The sequence below is a fragment of the Bufo bufo genome, chromosome 6 (assembly GCF_905171765.1).
Source record: "Bufo bufo chromosome 6, aBufBuf1.1, whole genome shotgun sequence".
In the NCBI taxonomy this organism is placed as follows: Eukaryota; Metazoa; Chordata; class Amphibia; order Anura; family Bufonidae; genus Bufo; species Bufo bufo.
The window spans coordinates 61,302,795-61,324,397 of NC_053394.1; the positions used below are offsets into that span (position 1 = coordinate 61,302,795).

The window sequence follows — 21,603 nt, forward strand, 5'->3', positions numbered from 1 at the left end:
ATATTGTACTTCATGACACTGGTAAATTTGAGTTAAAATATATTTAAAAAAATTGAAAATTCACAATTTTTTAAATTTCTCTGCTTTTAAAACAGATAGTGATACCTCTTAAAATAGTTATTACTTTACATTTCCCATATGTCTACTTCATGTTTGGATCATTTTTGTATAATTACATTTTCTTTTTTTTGGGAGGTTAGAAGTTTGGAAGCAAATCAAAACCCACTTTTTAAGGACCAGTTCAGGTCTGAAGTCACTTTGTGAGGCTTACATAATAGAAACCACCCATAAATGGCCCCATTTTAGAAACTACACCCCTCAAGGTATTCAAATCTGATTTTGCAAACTTTCTTACCCTTGAGGTATTCCACACGAATTAAAGGAAAATGTACATGAAATTCACTTTGGCAGATTTTCCATTTTTTTCAAGTAAAGCAAGGGTTTACAGCCAAACAAAACTCTATTTATTGCCCTGATTCTGTAGTTTTCAGAAACACCCCACATGTGATCGTAAACTGCTGTAAGGGCACATGGCAGGGCGCAGAAGGAAAGGAGCGCCATATGGTTTTTGGAGGGCAGATTTCACTGGGATATTTTTAAGTTGCCATGTCACATTTGAAGACCCCCTGATGCACCCCTAGAGTAGAAACTCAAAAAAAAAGACCCCATTTTAGAAACTATGGGACGAGATGGCAGTTTTGTTGGTACTTTTTTAGGGTACCTATGATTGTTGGTTGCTCTATATTACACTTTTTGTGAGGCAAGGTAACAAAAAATTGTTTTGGCACCGTTTATTTTTTGTTATTTACAATGTTCATCTGACAGGCTAGATCATGTGGTATTTTTATAGAGCAGGTTGTTACGGACCCGACAATAACAAATGACAATTTTTTTTTGTTTTTTTTGTTTCAGTTTTACATAATAAAGCATTTTTGAAAAAAATTATTTAGTGTCTCCATATTCAAAAAGCCATAGTTTAAATTTTTTGGGCAACTGTCTTAGGCCTCCTGCACACGAACGTGTGTGCCCCGTGGCCATGATGTGGGCCGCAATGCATGAACACCGACCGTGGGACAGCCGCAGTGTATCGCGGACACATTCACTTTAATGGGTCCGTGATACGACCGTTCGGCAAAAAGATAGGACATGTTCTGTCTTTTTGGGAATGGAAGTACGGGGAGAAACCCCACGAAACTCTCCGTAGTGCTTATGTGGGTTTCTGTTCTGTGCTTCCATTCCGCATCTCCGGATTTGCGGATCCATTGAAGTGAATGGGTCCGCATCCGTTATGCGGAATGGCGCCCATGTATTGAGGATCCGCAAATGCGGTCCGCAATACGGGCACGGGGCGCACACGTTCATGTGCAGGAGGCCTTATGTAGGGGCAAATTTTTTTTTTTAGGTATGAGATTGTACTATTTTAGGGTGCATATGACTTTTTGATCGCTTGGTATTACTCTTTGTGATTTAAGGTGATAAAAAATGGCTTTTTTGACAACCTCTTTTTAATTTTTTTTACGGTGTTGACCTGAAGGGTTAGGTCATGTGATATTTTTATACAGCAGGTTCTTACGGACGTGGAAATACCTAATATGTATACTATTTATTTAAGTTTGAAACAAAAAAAAAATCATGTTTTAGTGTCTCTATATTCTGAGAGCAATCGGTTTTTTGTAATTTTTTTGGGCAATTGTCTTAGGTAGGGTATCATTTTTGCGGGATGAGATGACTGGCACTATTTTGGGGTGCATATGACTTTTTGATCGCTTGGTATTACACTTTTTGTGATGTAAGATAACAAAAAATGCCTTTTTTGACACCATTTATTTTTGAGGGGTTAGGTCATGTGATATTTTTATAGAGCAGGAACTTACGGACGTGGCAATACCTAATGTCTACTATTTATTTATTTAAATTTTACACTATCATTTTTGAAACAAAAAAAAATCATGTTTTAGTGTCTGAGAGCCAAAGTTTATAAATTTTTATGGCAATTGTCTTAGGTAGGGGCTCATTTTTTGTGGTATGAGGTGACTGTTAGATTGGTACTATTCGGGGGAGCATACGCCTTTTTGATCACTTGGTGTTGCACTTTTAGTGATGTAAGAGGACAAAAAAAAAAAATTTTTTTAGCAGTTTTTATTTAATTTTTATTTAACCTGCCTATGCCATATGGGCAATTACAGATAGGGGCATAGAGTCCGACACACAGCCAACTAACCCCAAGTTACCTCCTGCGTGAAATCACACATACAATGGAGGAGGGAGAAATGTGCTGAGGAATGCTGTTAACAACGGACCACATGTGCAGGATATGCTCCCCCGGTTAGGAATGCGCAACGGCATTTGGGGACTGAGCATTTTTCTGCCTTTCAATACCACTTTTTTTTGTGTAGGATGGTTTTTGTGGAACTTTTGGGTAGTTTACCTCTTGGTGAGAGATCGTTGACTACTAGACATGCCTCCACAACACACTCAGACATTTTACCCAATTGACAGACTTTGAAACTGCACGCGTCATTAGACTGAATTAAGCAGAATGGTCATTCCGACGAATTGCCCACCATCTAGGCCAGGCATCCTCAAACTGCGGCCTTCCAGCTGTTGCAAAACTACAACTCCCAGCATGCCCGAATAGCCTACAGGTATCAGCTTACAGCAGGGCATTGTGGGAGTTGTAGTTTTACAACACCTGGAGGGCCGCAGTTTGAGGATGCCTGATCTAGGCCATTCTTACCTGGCTCTTAGGAGGTTTAGGTAGCAGTGGTTACGTGAGGGGACATATACATGGCAAACAGGCTCTGGACAGTCCACCAATAGAGACATGTATTTCCTCTCATGGCAGCGCTTCCAACTGGTATTTTTCAGCAGGATAATGGTCACCCGCAAACAGCAAGGATTTCCCAGGAATGTCTCATCCACAACACTTCCTTGGCTGCCCGGTCCCCAGATTTAAAGCCTCATTCACACGTCAGTGTTTGGTCAGTGATTGTGAGCCAAAACCAGGACTGGAGCCTCCACAGACATAAGGTATAAGGGAAAGATCTGCACCTGTTCTGTGTTTAGAGCCACTCCAGGTTTTGGCTCAAAATCACTGATGTAAATCACTGACCGAACACTGACGTGTGAATGAGGCATTATTATTGAGTATTTATAGAACCAGGTGGGATGCCAGCTTAAGCAACCTACGAGTGCACAGGCCCATCTACAACATCTGTGGGCAAATGTGCCGCAGGATACCCTACAGAACCTGTATACATCCATGTCCAACCGTATCTCATCTTGTATCTAGACTAGAGGTGGCCCAACAGGGTCCTAGAGCCTCCTTTCAATTGTACAGTTTTCTCCAATAAACTTCTCCTTTCACTCTAATATTGTAATAACTTACAGTACATATACACAGTCAAGTCACATTATGATGACCACAAGCTAATATCCAGAGTAACTGCCGTATGCAGCACGGACAGCAGCTAGATGGGCTGGGAGTGACTCGGTAAGGTCCTGGTAGGTTGTGCCAGGTATCTGAAGCCATACTGACTGAAATACATACCACAGCTTCTGGAGGGTACTTGGGGGGGATCCATAGAGCAAACACGATAGATGTGGTCCAACAGGTGCTCAGTTGGGTTTGGAGAATTAGGGTTCATGGGGAGTACTTGAAAGTCTTGGTCAGGCTCTTGCTACTAATGTCGGACATTTCTTGCCATGTGATATGTCGTTTTGTCTTGCTGGAGGATCCCATCTGCCCTAGAGAAAACAATCGGCATGTATGAGTATACGTGATCTGCAAGGGCCGTTTTATATCCACATGGGTGGGGAGTGCCAAACCCAAAACGCTACCACGCCACCATCTTGTGTTCTTCCAGCAATGGTTACAGGGTGTTTGTTCTCAGTTTTTTTTGTCTGTCCTGCCAACGTCTATCCGTTCGATGAAGCAGAAAATGTGACTCGTCCTATTCAGATACTGTAGCGAAAATGGAAGCCTTTCCTGTCCATGCGTAAGTAGAGGTGCAGTGACCATCAGTTTGCTTTGGAGCCCCATACGCAGTAGGATTCACTGTTTTACACACTTGTCTGGTAGCCCCCTGGTTCGTTTTGGTGTTGAGCTGCTCCACCATAGTACCAGTCCACCCTCACGCACCTTGGTAGCTGACATTCACATCTTACATCAATGTCACGTGGTGCTCCACAGTTTCCATGTCGCTTATCTACAATGGTGCCATTTGTCCACTCGGGATACACTTTCACCACAGCAGCACGAGAGCAGTTCACAAACTGCAGTAGAGATGAGCGAATCGAAGCTGACGAAGTGGATCTCGACCATAATTTCAGGAAAAATTTGATTTGCAATGAATGCGAATTTCCTCGCTCTTTGTGGTAACGAATCGCAATTTTTACTAAAAAGGCGGCTACTCGTGTGAGGACATGGGGCAAGGAACTCTGGGAAGGTGGGATTACCCAGATTGATATGCCTGCATGCAGCCAGCCAGCACTGTGATGTCACAGCCCTATAAATACGGCATCCGTTTTAGAGTCTGCCATTTTCCAGCATTCTGAGTGCAGGGACAGACTTGAGAAGGGGCTAGGGACAGCAATAGGAAAAACCTCATTGTGAACAAAGAAACTGAAAAAAAGATTTATAAGTGCAGGGAAAGGATAGGGAGGATTCATTGCACAGCATCTTAGTGCAGGGAGAGACATCAGAAGGCGCTAGGGACAGTGCTAGAAAAGCGACTTACAAGTGCAGGGAAAGATTATTTTGGGATCCAAAAAGCCATTATACAGCTCTGTCCTTCCAGCTATTTGTTCTTGGGTTGCAAGGTCTACGTTGAAAAGCCTTTTAGTGGCTTATATCTGTGGAAGTAAAACAAAAAGGAGGAGGTTAGGGAAACCTTTTGGACAAGGAATATCGCACTCACAAGGCGCCAACGGTGATGGGACTATTAGTGAATTGAATATATAGGAAAAAAGGAATACAAACAGCAATAGGGGAGGCTGCTAAAAAATTGCTTTAGCACCAGGCTAAATGCTTAAATCGTCAAAGGAAAAGTACGTGTAAGATTTGGTCTATAGTGTTCCTGACCTTCTTAGTTAACAGTTACACAAAGAAGCGCCTAATCCCCACAAACATGAATGATAAAAATCAATAACATTTCTGTATAGTATTTTCTTTAAAAAACATTATTATTAGCGTCATGGATGGCAAATTTGTAAAACCACCCACTCTATGGAAGTTAATACTCACTTCACTGGGGGGGCTGTCAAACAGGTATATATTCAAAAACACCTGAGACAGTGCCCCCCCGGCCAAGGTCGCTTAAGGAAAGCACACGAAATCTTGAATAAACATGCACTATGGAAAAAGTTCCTACTCACTTCACTGGGGGGCTGTCAAACAGGTTAAGCTTAAGACGCCTGAGACAGCTTTTTTGAGATTTCGAAGCGCGGGAATGAGATGCGGTGGAGACGTGGGAGCATATAAACGTATGAGTTACATGTATGTATTGTCTAATATTCTGCTCCTGAGGAAGGGGTCTTTTATGTACACCCCGAAACGCGTTGAGCCCTGTTTATTAAAGAGAATGAAGAGAAACCCTGATTGATGTGTGCTGACTTCTACCTCTGACACACTACAAGAAAACCTGGCCGGGGGGGGGTACTGTCTCAGGCGTCTTAAGCTTAACCTGTTTGACAGCCCCGTAGTGAAGTGAGTAGGAACTTTTTCCATAATGCATGTTTATTCAAGATTTTGTGCGCTTTCCTTAAGTGACCTTGGGAGGGGGCCACTGTCTCATATATTCAAAAACACCTACCTGTTTGACAGCCCCCCAGTGTAGTGAGTAAAATCTTTGACGTATTTCGGTCGAAAAAACAAATTCTCTTTAGCGCTGCAGTTATATGTGGTAAAATCCTTGACGTATTTTGGTCGAAAAACTAAATTTATTCAGTGTTAAGTGCTGTACTTATATGCAGTAAATCTCCATGATAAATCTGCAGCATGGGGGCCCCCGTGTGGCTTCTACACACTTTCAAAATAATCCTTCAGGGGGGCGAATAGATGCCAGATGACCAGGACGCACCATGACCTACCCAGGAGCTGCTGTCGGGAGCAGCGGTTCATTTCCTATACGTCCGTATAGTGCAGAGGGAATCTGAAGACCCTCCATCTCCGTGCACCACAGGATGTCCTCCTTCCCATCCATGATGACTGGGAACACGTGAGGTTTTCCCACTTGGTGGCCTCCTCGTGCTGCTGCCAACTCCAGACTCGGTCATTGTGCCACTCGGCTTTCTCCTGATGCTGCTGCCGCCACCTCCAGACTGTCATTGTGCCCCTCTGTGGCCTCCTCATACAGCTGCCAACTCCAAACTCGGTCATTGTGCCACTCAGTGGCCTTCTCCTGATGCTGCTACTACTGCCACCTCCAGACTCAGTCATTGTGCCACTCGGTGGCCTCCTCATACTGCTGCCAACTCCAGACTGTCATTGTGCCACTCGGCCTTCTTCTGATGCTGCTGCCGCCACCTCCAGACTCTATCATTGTGCCACTTGGTGGCCGCCTCCTGATGCTGTTGCCGCCGCCATCTCTAGACTCTGTCATTTGCCACTTGGTGGCCTTCTCCTGCTGCCGCCACCTTCAGACTCTGTCATTGTGCTATTCGGTGGCCTTCTACTGATACTGCTGCCGCCACCTCCAGACTCGGTCATTGTGCCACTCTGTGGCCTTCTCCTGATGCTGCCACATCCAGACTAGGTCATTGTACCACTCGGTGGCCTCCTCATGCAGCTGCCAAGTCCAGACTCGTCATTAGGCCACTCTGTGGTCTCCTGTGCTGCTTGAACCTCACCACTATGTCATAGGTCCACTCTGTGGACTTTAAATGCTTTTCCCACTTCACGACTGGTCCACTATTTTGGCTTTGGGCCTGGCTGACATCCTCATTTATTTGACCTTTCTTCTGATCTGTCAGAAGGAAGGAAAAATGAGACTCCCAACGGATCCTGTCTGTGTAGCAGCTGTAAGGCTTGTATGGTCCCATCAGAATTGGCTTATGATTTGGTAGCGAAAAGCATGAGTGGGTACAAAACACAGAAGACATGCAAATATTCCATTCACGCGTCATCTCTGTTTTGGATCCACTCCTGTTTTTTTGTCTTTTTTGGCATTAGCAATACTGAAGGATTACTGACCAAATGCTGACTGAGTGAAGGTGGATGCTCAATAGACAGGATCCATTTTTTTGGGGGCTATTGTTCTGATGGATCAGAGGAAGGGCAAAATAATCAGCGACGTCAACACAAACTTACTGCTGACAGTAAGGGGGGGGGGGGCGGACTCTACTTGTATAAGCGTTTAATAGAACAGGTTCTGTAGACATCTATGTGGAATCAGCTGACAACGGTGTAAAAGGAGTGCGCTTGTCCTGTAAGGTTGAGTTCATACTTGAGTTATTTGGTCAGTTTTTGCCACGTAACTGCCCAAATAAGTGGTGTACAGTGATTCTAAGAACGACGGTTGTCATCTGAATGTGATACGGACTCACAGTATTATTTCACTACCAGAGCATACTCCCTATGCGTGTTACTGCAAGGCACAGTGTGCTACACCCTTATAAAGGCTCTCAGCAGCCAGGAAATAGCTGTTTTTTTTTTTTTAAAGTAATTCGCCGTGAATAAATTCGAATCAAAGCAAATTTTTTCGAAAAATTCGGCGAACCGGCCAAATCGAATTTTTAAAAAATTCGCTCATCTCTACTGCGCAGGTTCAGGAATACTTCCACCCTTGGACAAAAGCCAATAATAGTCTCTTTTAGCAACTGTAATAAATCTCTCCTTTTACCTATGACAATAATGAGCTACAGGGAGTGCAGAATTATTAGGCAAGTTGTATTTTTGAGGATTAATTTTATTATTGAACAACCATGTTCTCAATGAACCCAAAAAACTCATTAATATCAAAGCTGAATATTTTTGGAAGTTGTTTTTAGTTTTAGCTATTTTAGGGGGATATCTGTGTGTGCAGGTGACTATTACTGTGCATAATTATTAGGCAACTTAACAAAAAACAAATATATACCCATTTCAATTATTTATTTTTACCAGTGAAACCAATATAACATCTCAACATTCACAAATATACATTTCTGACATTCAAAAACAAAACAAAAACAAATCAGTGACCAATATAGCCACCTTTCTTTGCAAGGACACTCAAAAGCCTGCCATCCATGGATTCTGTCAGTGTTTTGATCTGTTCACCATCAACATTGCGTGCAGCAGCAACCACAGCCTCCCAGACACTGTTCAGAGAGGTGTACTGTTTTCCCTCCTTGTAAATCTCACATTTGATGATGGACCACAGGTTCTCAATGGGGTTCAGATCAGGTGAACAAGGAGGCCATGTCATTAGATTTTCTTCTTTTATACCCTTTCTTGCCAGCCACGCTGTGGAGTACTTGGACGCGTGTGATGAAGCATTGTCCTGCATGAAAATCATGTTTTTCTTGAAGGATGCAGACTTCTTCCTGTACCACTGCTTGAAGAAGGTGTCTTCCAGAAACTGGCAGTAGGACTGGGAGTTGAGCTTGACTCCATCCTCAACCCGAAAAGGCCCCACAAGCTCATCTTTGATGATACCAGCCCAAACCAGTACTCCACCTCCACCTTGCTGGCGTCTGAGTCGGACTGGAGCTCTCTGCCTTTTACCAATCCAGCCACGGGCCCATCCATCTGGCCCATCAAGACTCACTCTCATTTCATCAGTCCATAAAACCTTAGAAAAATCAGTCTTGAGATATTTCTTGGCCCAGTCTTGACGTTTCAGCTTGTGTGTCTTGTTCAGTGATGGTCGTCTTTCAGCCTTTCTTACCTTGGCCATGTCTCTGAGCATTGCACACCTTGTGCTTTTGGGCACTCCAGTGATGTTGCAGCTCTGAAATATGGCCAAACTGGTGGCAAGTGGCATCTTGGCAGCTGCACGCTTGACTTTTCTCAGTTCATGGGCAGTTATTTTGCGCCTTGTTTTTTCCACACGCTTCTTGCGACCCTGTTGACTATTTTGAATGAAACGCTTGATTGTTCGATGATCACGCTTCAGAAGCTTTGCAATTTTAAGAGTGCTGCATCCCTCTGCAAGATATCTCACTATTTTTGACTTTTCTGAGCCTGTCAAGTCCTTCTTTTGACCCATTTTGCCAAAGGAAAGGAAGTTGCCTAATAATTATGCACACCTGATATAGGGTGTTGATGTCATTAGACCACACCCCTTCTCATTACAAAGATGCACATCACCTAATATGCTTAATTGGTAGTAGGCTTTCGAGCCTATACAGCTTGGAGTAAGACAACATGCATAAAGAGGATGATGTGGTCAAAATACTCATTTGCCTAATAATTCTGCACGCAGTGTATACAGTATGTGATCAGACAGCCTATCACACACACCTTATATACCCACCGAGGGATATCTGTGCAGACAGACTATCACACACCTCATATACCCACCAAGCCATCTCAGCACACCTGACTTCCTTCATGAGATACGCGCTGCTGATGTTCACACACTGAAAGTTTGATTTGATTCCAACAACTCCTGCTTTAATCCATTAGTGTACTAAAGACTACTTTTTTTTTTTTTCAATTCTGATGGATCAAATTTTTGGCAGGCAGAATCAACCAAAGTTGCCTATTTTCTTTTTTAAATTCTTTTTATTGAGTTTTGAAAAAGTATATCAGATATTCAGTACCAATAGATCAAGATAGGATCGAAATAAGTTCTCTTCAGTCTATAGTAGCATATAATACATGAGGAACCTACAATGAGGAAATGTATGAGATGAAGTTGCCATTACTCTTAGAGGCTCCATTCTCCCTCCTCTCACCGCACCCTCATCATGCTGATTGAACACTGCTCGGCCCTGGCTGGCCGTGACTCCGGGTTTAGGGTCCATTCACACGTCCGTAGTGTACTACACCCGGCCGGCTCCGGACGTGTGAATGGACCCTTAAATTGTGTGCCTGCGCTGTGCCATTCAGTATGCGGTGCAGGCATGGTAAAGAATATGTGCTTGCGCCGCATACATCACAGTACACCAGGAAGATGACAAAGGCAGCATTGCTCTGAAGAGAAGGAGACTGCTGTGTACTGTGATGTATGCTGTGCAGGAGCAGTAAGACAGTCCGCTGTTGGCGGCCACCTTTCCTTTTGCCACATTGAACTGCACGATTTATCAGGCGCAGGATGACGTGAACCCTGCCAGGCCCTATCAATCGGTATGATAAGGTCCTGGCTGGAGGAGGGAGAACAGAGCCGATAGGAGTAGGGCAACACCACAATTGTTCCTAGAGGCTCATCTGCATAAAATAAAATAAAAGTTTTTCTCAAAAACTGAGACACATAGAAGAAAGAGATAAAGACTATTAGCTTCAGCTGACCTTAGCAGTCTAAAGTCAGCCAGTATAATACCGCTGTTCCTGAGGACAGAAGCCCTGTATAGGGAGTCTAACTGCAGCTACGATTAGTATAGCCTGGCGCCTATATCCTGCCATGGACCTCAATATTGTTCCTATAAGGTGGTAGCCAAAATACACAGGAATTGTCTAGCTGGGGGAAGGGCCTCAGTAGTACAGGCTTCTGCCGCTAGGTGAATGTCCGGAGCCCTTCAGTATGGCAGCCCATGTTGTGCATCAGTGATTTTTATTTTTTTGTTCAGTCTTTTCCTTATTTTATAATTACTGAATGCATCCTGATCTGGTTTATTCTGTTTGTCCCCATTGACAATGAATAAGGACAAAACGGAAGCATTTTGCCCCGGTTTTGCGATCCTCTGCTGGGAGTTTCAAAAAGTTTGCGGAGAAAACAGCTTTTTTATCATATGTAATTTAGTGGCGGGGTGCACTGTTGGCGTTGCTGTTGCATCTCTCTCTCTCTCCGTGCTGCACCCCTTTGACTGACAAGGCCAGGCATGTAGACTTATTCTCGCCTGGCTCTGAAGTTTCGCGGCAGCGCTTTTGCCACTATGCTCGGTGCACGCATTAGATAAATGCAGTGTGGTTCTGCTGATTGCCGCCGCAGCAGCCAACCAGCTGGTGTGTATGTTGGCCTCATAGTTCTTCCTCGAATACCTGATCCTTTTCTTTCTTGGGAGATAAGACTCCCCAGTCCACCAGACTCCCCAGTCCATGTTGAGAAGACATGCATTCCTTACAGAGCCAAGCATGCAAGTGTAAGGCCGGGGGGGGGGGGGGGGGGGATGTCAAGTGAACTATTTGCTAACTAGCAGGGGTTTTTCTTTAGCCAAACACACAGGAAAGGATAAAAAAAAAAGTTTAAAGGAAAGTCCACATCTCTTCTCCTATATATCCATCCTTCTGTTTGACTCAGTGTCACAAAACCTACTCGTGCGAATTCCAGCCGAATAGAGTTTAGACAGCAGCTTGAACCAGGTCATAAGGGGATGTTAAAATGTAACTGTCATGTTTTCATCAAAAAATCAATTTTAGCATTTGTTACTGCTGCAGCAGCATTATGCATAAAGCAATCTTTAGTTTCTTCACATACCACTGTTTTCCTTGTTTTTCCCTTAGTTACGGCTGTTTAAACATTTACAATATGAGCACCTTCTCAAGATGGCTCCTCTGCCAGTTCTCTGAGGCCAAAACTGCTTTCCCTCACTTCACATACACACTTGCTGTAGCCAGCAGCTCCCTGCCAGCCAATCAGATTGGATTACTGAGAGACATGCCTCCTCACTTTGAAGCCTAATGCAGGTATGCAGTGTGAAGGACCGCTGTTCCGTTAGATTTCCCTACCTCGTGAGATTTCCCTACCCTCGTCACTTCCGGCCGCACCGGACATGACGTGAGGAGGTGTGCCGCGCAGGCGCACAACGACGGGGTAGGAAAATTTCACAGCAGAGTAAGCTGGACAACGGCCGACACTGCACATGCGCCGGGAGCCTCACCAGCGGTTAGGGTAGGGAATAATTACGGGCCAGTGCGCAGGCGCGGTGATCGGATGGATGTTCTCAGTTGGACACCGGCCGACATTGCGCATGCGCTGGGAGCCTCACCAGCGGTTAGGGAAAAATTACGGGCCAGTGCTTTTTCCCCTACCCTAACCACTGGTGAGGCTCCCAGCGCATGCACAGTGTCGGCCAGTGTCCAGCTGATAACATCCACCCGATGAGGTGAGGTAGGCGGCTCTATTGAAAGTGAGGGCGACGATTTCTAGTCGGAAGGCGGCTGCAGCCGGGCACCCTGCATGATGAGTCGTCCCCTTGGACACATTTTGGTACGTGAGTGACAGGTTATAAAAACCTGTTTTATATGCTAATAGAGGCACATTTAGTAAGGTCAGTTTCGGATTCAGGGTATTAGTAGGGACCTGGCCATATGCTTAGGTTATAGGCCTCAAATCTCATGACAGAATCCCTTTAATTATAACTTTTTGTGAATTGGGACATTTAAACTTGCTGGGTTTTTTTATTCCAATTTTAACGTATTGGGAGTCGGTTCATTTTTGCAGACTCCGACTCCAGGTACCCAAAATTGACTCAGACCCCTCGACTCCACAGCCCTGTAAGACTGTGAGCAGATTTCTTCTGCTGCACGTGTCTGAGATTTCTTAAAGTACGGGACCATCCTCTTTGCTGCTTCTGTAATGTGCTGCAGATTTCACCCTATGCATTGAACTCCTTAGTGAAAAGGATTGACATGTTGCAGATTATAAATCCGCACAGCAGTCTGAGCAGATTTCTTCTGCTGCACGTGTCCGAGATTTCTTAAAGTGCCATCCTCTTTGCTGCTACTGTAATGTGCTGCAGATTTTCCACCTGCAAACTTGGATGGAAAATCCACTAGATGTGAACGTACCCTGATAGCGGTTACACATACGTCGGCTTGTGCTCGGCGTCTTATTCCCAGTGATGACAGTGCCATGGTCTTCATTTAAGGCTATATTATTGTGACCGTTGCCGTTTTGTGTTCCGCAAATCGCTGATCCTTGGGTCCATATTTAACTCCGTAGTCTTTCCGTTGTGTGTCCGCTTTCGTTCTGCAAGTCCATATAATGCGGCTGTGTTGCTTCCGTGTCCCATCTGTGATCTTTGCGTACCCATTGACGTCTGAGGCCACGGACTGCATTTTGCTGCCAAATAGGGGACATGTTCTAAAACTTGCGGAAAGCACACTGTGACAACAGTGTGCTATAATTCTTCTTTGCGGAACACAAATGTGGTCGTGTGAACATAGGGCTCATGCACACAAACGTATTTTCTTTCCCTATTAGGTCCTTTTTTTTATTTTTTTTCCCCGGAATCATTCATTTCAATGGGTCCACAACAAAAAAATCGCAAGTTACTCTGTGTGCATTTTGTTTCTGTATGTCCACATCTCTGCTCCACAAAAAAATGGCTCGTGTCCTATTATTGTCCGCATAACGGACAAGGATAGGACTGTTCTATTAGGGGCTAGCTGTTCTGTTCCGCAAAATACAGAATGCACACAGACATCAGCTGTATTTTTTTTGTGGACCGCAAAAATACATACGGTCGTGTGCATGAGCCCTTATGCAGTATATTCCATCAGAGTTGCTTCCGGGTAAGCTCAGCCACTTCCGCACATTGATATGATAGCTAGGTGTTGATGCAACCACCGTTGGATGGATGGATAACACCGCGCTCTCTAGCGTACACACATGCGTCGTTACTGCACATTTGCGCAAGCGTATGCTGCATGTGCGATGACCAAAACAAATACACGTCCATGAATTTGCCTGCACTGCAAAATTACTTTTAGTGGCATATGCACAATCTGTTTTAGGTTTAAAATTAGGTTTACCAGGCAGATCGTTTGTGCATGCGCCGATACAGTAGCGGTGCAAGCGCAAGATTATCATGGTCGCATGAGATGTGCAGCCATGTGATTTGGATGGCACGTTCGAGAATTGTCTGTAGAAGGGCGCTCCCTGACAGATGTAAAATTTGTTCAGATGACCGAATCGATTCACTGATCGCTAAAAAGTACCCAAACAGTTAGGCCTCATGCACACGACCGTGCCGTTTTTTGCGGTTCGCAAAACGCGGATCCGCAAAAAACAGAAGGAGCCTGTGTTTCCTTCCGCAATTTGCGGAACGGGCGCCGGCAATATAAATGCCTATTCTTGTCCGCAAAGCGCGGACAAGAATAGGACATGTTATATTTTTTTTTAGCAGGGCCGCGCAACGGCGCATCTTTTGCGGCCCCATTGAAATGAATGGGTCTGCATCCGAGCTGCCAAAACGGCAGCTCGGATGCGGACCCAAACAACGGTCGTGTGCATGAGGCCTTACACTGTGCCGTACCCAGGCCAGGGCCAGAGATGTTCATGGACTCTTTGTTGCCCTTTGAGTCCCTGTGTCATGTACCTCCGTTCATGTTTCTGCACCAGGTATGTGTTCATCAGAATTTTTTTTTAACCGCATAGTAATTTTTAGTAATTTTACATCACTTTTGTTCCGTCCAGAGCAAATGATAACGCATAACAATTGATCTAGCAGTTCAACCCAACGTTTCGGTCGGTTGTCGACCTTTGTCAAGGGATCTGTGGCTAGAATATTTCCCAATGCGCATTAGGAAATATTCTAGCCACAGATCCCTTGACAAAGGTCGACAACCGACCGAAACGTTGGGTTGCACTGCTAGATCAATTGTTATGCGTTATCATTTGCTCTGGACGGAACAAAAGTGATGTAAAATTACTATGCATTAAAAAAAATTCTGATGAAGAACATATATGGTGTGCCGTGGATCTCTCTTTGGAACCAATTGACGCATGTCCTCTACGAGCACCCACCACAAAAGGGTGTGCAGATCACATATTTTTCTTTCTGCACCAGGTATAGTGCGGTTTTATACAATTTGGCTTCAATGTTTCTTTATATAGCTGCTATAGAAGAAATAGGAGTCATTTATTTAGTTAACTTTGTTAAGAAAGTGCAAGCGATATAGAGTTGCAGTACTAAATTCACTGTTTTTCTTCTGCAGGTGGCGCAATTTGACAGCAATCGGTCAGCGGGTGCCGGGGTCTCGATTTATTGCCTTCAAAGTACCGCTGAAAGGGGTAAGAACAAGTGGACACATCAGTGCATTTTCTGGAATAGGTCTTTTGGTAACTGCAGGGCAGAATATAAGATAACGGCAAACGACCACTGCGGGGAAGCTGGGGAAATCTGAGGAGCCAAGTAGATAGTGGTGCAAAGGAAAACTGGCTTAGCTGCCCATAGCAACCAATCAGATTCTACCTTTCGTTTTTTCAGAGCTCCTTCGGGACATGAAAGAATCAATCTGATTGGTTGCTATGGGCACCTGGGTAGTTACATAGTACTGGGGGCACTATAAGGGTCATTATTAGCTGGCTTGGTGCTGTGGCCCTCATCTCGCCGACCTAAGTCCCCTGCTCATATCTTAATTGGAGCAGGACAGAATGTGGCCACCACAGAGAGACAAGCTTCTGGGAAGGTATTTTACTCTGCACTGTGGTATTTGGGTCTTTGGGATGGTATTCTGTGCTGCACTGTGGTATTGCTGCCCCTGCTAAATCGTATTGGCCCCATCTATTTGTGTTGTCCGGTCTTCTGTCAGTTTGGACCCACCTACAACATTAGGGCCATTTTAGTTTTTCTTTCCATGACCCCTTTAAGTTCCCAGTCCACACTTGCTTATGGCAGAGCTTATTTCCCTCTGACTTTGTTCAGCTGATGGCCAATGAATCTGGCTTGGTTTTAAACTCTTAAGGCCCCTTTCACACGAGCGAGTATTCCGCGCGGATGCGATGCGGGAGGTGAACGCATTGCACCCGCACTGAATACTGACCCATTCATTTCTATGGGGCTGTGCACACGAGCGGTGATTTTCACGCATCACTTTTGCGTTGCGTGAAAATCGCAGCATGCTCCTCTTTGTGCGTTTTTCACGTAACGCAGGCCCCATAGAAATGAATGGGGTTGCGTGAAAATCGCAAGCATCCGCAAGCAAGTGCGGATGCGGTGCGATTTTCACGCACGGTTGCTAGGAGAGGATCGAGATGGAGACCCGAACCTTATTATTTTCCCTTATAACATGGTTATAAGGGAAAATAATAGCATTCTGAATACAGAATGCTAAGTAAAACAGGGCTGGAGGGGGTTAAAAAAAAATAAAAAATCATTTAACTCACCTTAATCCACTTGCTCGCGATGCCCGGCATCTCCGTCTGACTCTTTTACTGTATAGGACCTGTGGAGAGCATTAACTATAGTTTAAGGACCTGGGATGACGTCACTCTGGTCATCACATGGTACGTCACATGATCTTTTACCATGGTGATTAATTTTATTTTTTTTAACCCCCTCCAGCCCTGTTTTACTTAGCATTCTGTATTCAGAATGCTATTATTTTCCCTTATAACCATGTTATAAGGGAAAATAATACTATTTACAGAACACCGATCCAAAGCCCGAACTTCTGTGAAGAAGTTCGGGTTTGGGTACCAAACACGCGCGATTTTTCTCACGCGAGTGCAAAACGCATTACAATGTTTTGCACTCGCGCGGAAAAATCGCGGGTGTTCCCGCAACGCACCCGCACATTTTTCCGCAACGCCCGTGTGAAAGAGGCCTAAGGCCCCTTTCACACGAGAGTGACGGATTAGGTCTCGATGCGTTCAGTGAAACTCGCACCATTTTTCAAGCAAGTTCAGTCAGTTTTATCTGCGATTGCGTTCAGTTGTTGTTTTTTCCGCTCGAGTGCAATGCGTTTTGATGCGTTTTTCACGCGCGTGATAAAAAACTGAAGGTTTACAAACAACATTTCCTAGCAACCATCAGTGAAAAACGCATTGCATCCGCACTTTCTTGCGGATGCAATGCGTTATTCACACAGCCCCATTCATTTCTATGGAGCCAGGGCTTTGTGAAAAACGGAGAATATAGAACATGCTGCGATTTTCACGCAACGCACAAGTGATGCGTGAAAAACAACGCTCGTGTACACAGACACATTGAAAGGAATGGGTCAGGATTCAGTGCGGGCGCTATGCGTTTGCATCACGCATTGCACCCGCGCGGAAAACTCTCTCGTGTGAAAAGGGCCTTAGGCCTCTTTCACACAAGACATACAGATTGTGTCAGCATCTGTTGTGGAAAATACTGATGGCTTTGCGTTTTTTCCGTCTGGATTGCATGTGTTTTCACACGTGAAGAAAAACTGAAGAATAACACTCAGCATCTCCTAGCAGCCGTCAGTGAAAAACACATCGCATCCGGATGCCTTCCATTTGTCACGCAAGCCCCATTCACTTCTATAGAGCCAGGGCTGCGTGAAAAACATACAATATAGAAGATGCTGCAACTTTTCCTGAATGCAAATATTAGGCATGAGCAAATCGACTTCGGATAAAACATCCAAAGTCGATTCACATAAAACTTTTTTTTAATACTGTACAGAGCGAGCGCTCCGTACAGTATTACAATGTATTGGCTCCGATGAGCCGAAGTTCATACTTCGCAAAGTCTCGTGAGACTTCGGGTAATAACTTCATAAATTGATTTCTACTGTAAAAAACTATTTCCTGACCTCAGGTTCGGTTCCAAGTTGGAACTGAACCCGAGTTCGGGAAATGTTTTTTTCCGAAATCGATTTGCTCATGCCTAGCAAATATGATGCACAAAAAAACGGCGCCAAAATTATAAAGTGCGCCCTATGTTGGGACTTCAAAAAAAAAAAAACAACTGAGGGCCGCAACTCATTTGTAAACTGACGAGCATTGGCGATAACCCAAGCTAGTGGCCACTTACCGGGAATGGCTGTGCTGGACAGGCACAACTATGTGCATATAGAACAACTGATTCTGTGTTTTAACCCCTTCCCAAATGCCCAGCGTAAATGTACGTCGGCGGTTGGGCATTTAAAAATTATGCCGATAACGTCTAATCACATAGATTTAACCCCTCAGATGCCTTGAGAATCCGGGCCGTGCTCCAGCTCCCCCCCAGCGAGGAACTGGATTGCCGGATGCAGTGTGCAGCAAGCCCCTATACTCAGGAGTCTTAAAAAAAAAAAAAATGTTATAGGTTTGGGAAGGCTGGGAGTAAAAAGATGAAAACAAAAAAAAGAATATCACCCAATCTTGAAAGGGTTAATAAACGTTTTAGAAGCGCCCCTCGAGCTGCAAATCCTTTTATATATTACTGCTGACTTTTTGAAGCCAGAATTTTGGAGTGGAGGGCGTGATAAATTCCCTGGTACATAGTAACACAAGGCCGAAAAAAGACATTTGTCCATCCAGTTCGGCCTGTCATCCTGCAAGTTGATCCAGAGGAAGGCAAAAAAATACCTTGAGGTAGAAGCCAATTTTCCCCACTTTAGGGGAATAAAAAATTCCTTCCCGACTCCAATCAGACAATCAGAATAACTCCCTGGATCAACGACCCCTCTCTAGTAGCTATAGCCTGTAATATTATTACACTCCAGAAATACATCCAGGCCCCTCTTGAATTCCTTTATTGTACTCACCATCACCACCTCCTCAGGCAGAGAGCTCCATAGTCTCACTGCTCTTACCGTAAAGAATCCTCTTCTATGTTTGTGTACAAACCTTCTTTCCTCCAGACGCAGAGGATGTCCCCTCGTCACAGTCACAGTCCTGGGGATAAATAGATGATGGGAGAGATCTCTGTACTGACCCCTGATATATTTACACATAGTAATTAGATCTCCCCTCAGTCGTCTTTTTTCTAAAGTGAATAACCCTAATTTTGATGATCTTTCAGGGTACTGTAGTTGCCCCATTCCAGTTATTACTTTAGTTGCCCTCCTCTGAACCCTCTCCAGCTCTGCTATGTCTGCCTTGTTTACAGGAGCCCAGAACTGTACACAGTACTCCATGTGTGGTCTGACTAGCGATTTGTAAAGTGGTAGGACTATGTTCTCATCATGGGCATCTATGCCCCTTTTGATGCAACCCATTATCTTATTGGCCTTGGCAGCAGCTGCCTGACACTGGTTTCTACAGCTGAGTTTGCTGATGAGATGCACATCCTACTCCAGTGGAGATTTTACTAAGACTAGCGTGTCCAATGCCAGGTTTAGGTAAATGGCGCCCAATGTCTTTTAGTCGGTGCACTTTCACCCTATGTTGGGTAGAAGTTATGTGTGTCATGCGTCTTCCTTACAGGTCACTAATCAGCGTGTAACAGAGAACCAGAAGTTCACCCCTAAAGATTTAATTACCGCAATCCGCACCCAAAATGAAGAATTGGGACTTATCGTAGACCTGACAAACACTGAACGTTACTACACCACTAAGGTAAGAGGAATGATTTCTGTCAGTGGCACATGGTTTAACCCTTTAACAGTTACAATAAAATTGGAAAATACACCTCCCACCCCCCCCCCCCCCTTCCGAAAAAAAAATAAAAATGTAACTTGAGGCTCCTGATCAGCAGGGGAGAGGGGGGGGGGGAGTCTTTTTGGTTGGATCCACACTGATCAGAAACATCCCCTATCCTTTAGATAAACCCTTTACCAAACCGATCAATGATACTAATGTATGTTCACTTTCCGTAAAGGATTTGCCAAAAGGTATACAGTATGTGAAACTGCACACAGCAGGACTGAAGATCCCAGATGACGCCACCATTCACCAGTTCAAGAGAGTCGTATGGAAGTTTTTGGTGGCTAATTCTGAAAACGGTAAGAATTTTTGGGCTCCAAAGCTGCATCGGGAAACTTCTGAGAAAATCCATTTCAAAATGCAGGTGCTAGGAAGCTCTTTTCATCGCTCCAGGATCCGCTTGTGTAACCCCAAGCAGGCGGTGGATTCTGGCTGCGGCGGGACAAAGGTAGTATTACATGACTGCCAGTCGGGTGCCGGGGTTGGTCCTCCATTTAGTACAAAGACTGATCGATTCCACCGTAATGAGAGCCGCTCGTGCAGAGCTACGCACTGTTCTGGCTCATGGAGGGGCTGAGTGGCAGTCACCCTATATGTTGACATGGATTGTCTTTGCAGACAGCTTCTTTTAAGGGGCTTATATGGCGCGACGCACATTTCTGGTTTTTCATTATCATAGTTGATCTGTAGCTGCTGCTGACATTTTAGAATATTCTGCAACTATCTCTATGAAATGTGGTTGTTAAAGTCGCTCCAGTTTCTGGCCTGTCAGGGGGTTAATTTGCTGCCCTGCCGAGCTGTCATCTGACCTGTGACTGTAATGGATGCTGCGCGCCTCATGCTCCTGTAGGCTCCTATTGATTTCAGCTATTTTAAGAGCGAGAGTGCTGCTAAGAAGGGGATGTAGCATCTGTAAGGTGAGACACCATGAAAACTAGTTTCTGGAATTATTCATTAGGGAATTCGAATCAATTGGGCTACGTCCACATCTGGGTTTGCTAAATCCTGTAGTCTGTTCTGGCAGAAGAGCAGATTACCAGAATTACCGCCGTTGCGCGCCCCCCCCCCCCCCCCCCCCAGATCCCTATTCATTATAATAGGATCCACCAGGTGTCCAGCATGAATGCCAGCTGTGTGCCAGCAATAAAATGCTGCATGACCAGTATTTTAAGTGCTGAAGGCCATCTAGATGCATTGTGTTAATCAGAAGGTTTATGATTGGTGGAAAGTTGTAAAAGTTGCTCAGAGGGTTCCCGCAAGGAATATAAATGCACAACTTCATATCTATTCTATTACTAATATTACTCTTAATTATTATTATTTTTTTCCCACTAGATAAACTCATTGGTGTTCACTGTACAACCGGAATCAATAGGACTGGATATCTTATATGTAGGTAAGGTCAATGCACTGCCTGTCACCTTCCAGTTTAATGTTCCCATGCACCTTTAGTAGGTGCCAGCAAACCATTGTTTCACTGACCGCTGTCTCTCCCAAGTCCTCCATGCACGTACATCCTCAGGCTAGTTTCACACTAGCGTTAAAACCATCCGGCAAGCTGTTGCGGCACAGCCGGATACTGCCTCTCCCCACCGGAGCCCACTGACTGTAATGGGATCCAGCCTGTTTCCGTCATTAGTGCCGGGATTAAACTGGTCAAAAATTGGTGCATACACCTGTCTGCATCTTTATACCAAAGAACAAAAGGATCGGGCACGGAAATTCTAATCGCCTGATACATTCCTCTCCAACATTATCGGAGGAGAGTCAGGAGGCCACCCCATATATATCCTGCTTATAATACTGTAATTTGTATGTGGCCATTTACGATGGCTATACATTTTAGATGGCTGAATCCTCGTTCGACCTACAACTGCCCCACTTGACCCCCCGACCCCCACCACATTTCTCCATAGACCTGCAGTCTTGGCTCGGCCTAGTGTGCCAGAAACCTCAAACATACCTGATTCTTCTTTCTCCCATCGGTGGGAGAGTCATGACTCCCTGTACACATTCAATTTGCCAGTTTGGGTGACATTCATCTAAAGTGTATGGCCAACTTTACCTCCTATCTCAACACTATTTCCCCCTGGTTACAATTAGGTACCTTATTGATGTTGATGGATGGAGGCCAATGAATGCACTATCTGGTAAGTCTACAGATCTATCTGTGTGCATGTATGTATGTATC

At 44.6% G+C, this 21,603-nt stretch overlaps 1 protein-coding gene across 1 annotated transcript in view; it reads left to right on the plus strand.

Annotated features, from left to right (window-relative positions):
- Positions 1-21,603, plus strand: part of LOC121003728 — a 55,330-nt gene that overhangs the window by 14,278 nt on the left and 19,449 nt on the right. The window contains exons 2-6 of the mRNA XM_040435598.1: positions 15,026-15,101; positions 19,194-19,325; positions 19,588-19,711; positions 20,748-20,808; positions 21,516-21,562. Coding sequence (XP_040291532.1) covers positions 15,026-15,101; positions 19,194-19,325; positions 19,588-19,711; positions 20,748-20,808; positions 21,516-21,562 — 440 coding nt within the window. The remainder of the gene's footprint in view (positions 1-15,025; positions 15,102-19,193; positions 19,326-19,587; positions 19,712-20,747; positions 20,809-21,515; positions 21,563-21,603) is intronic.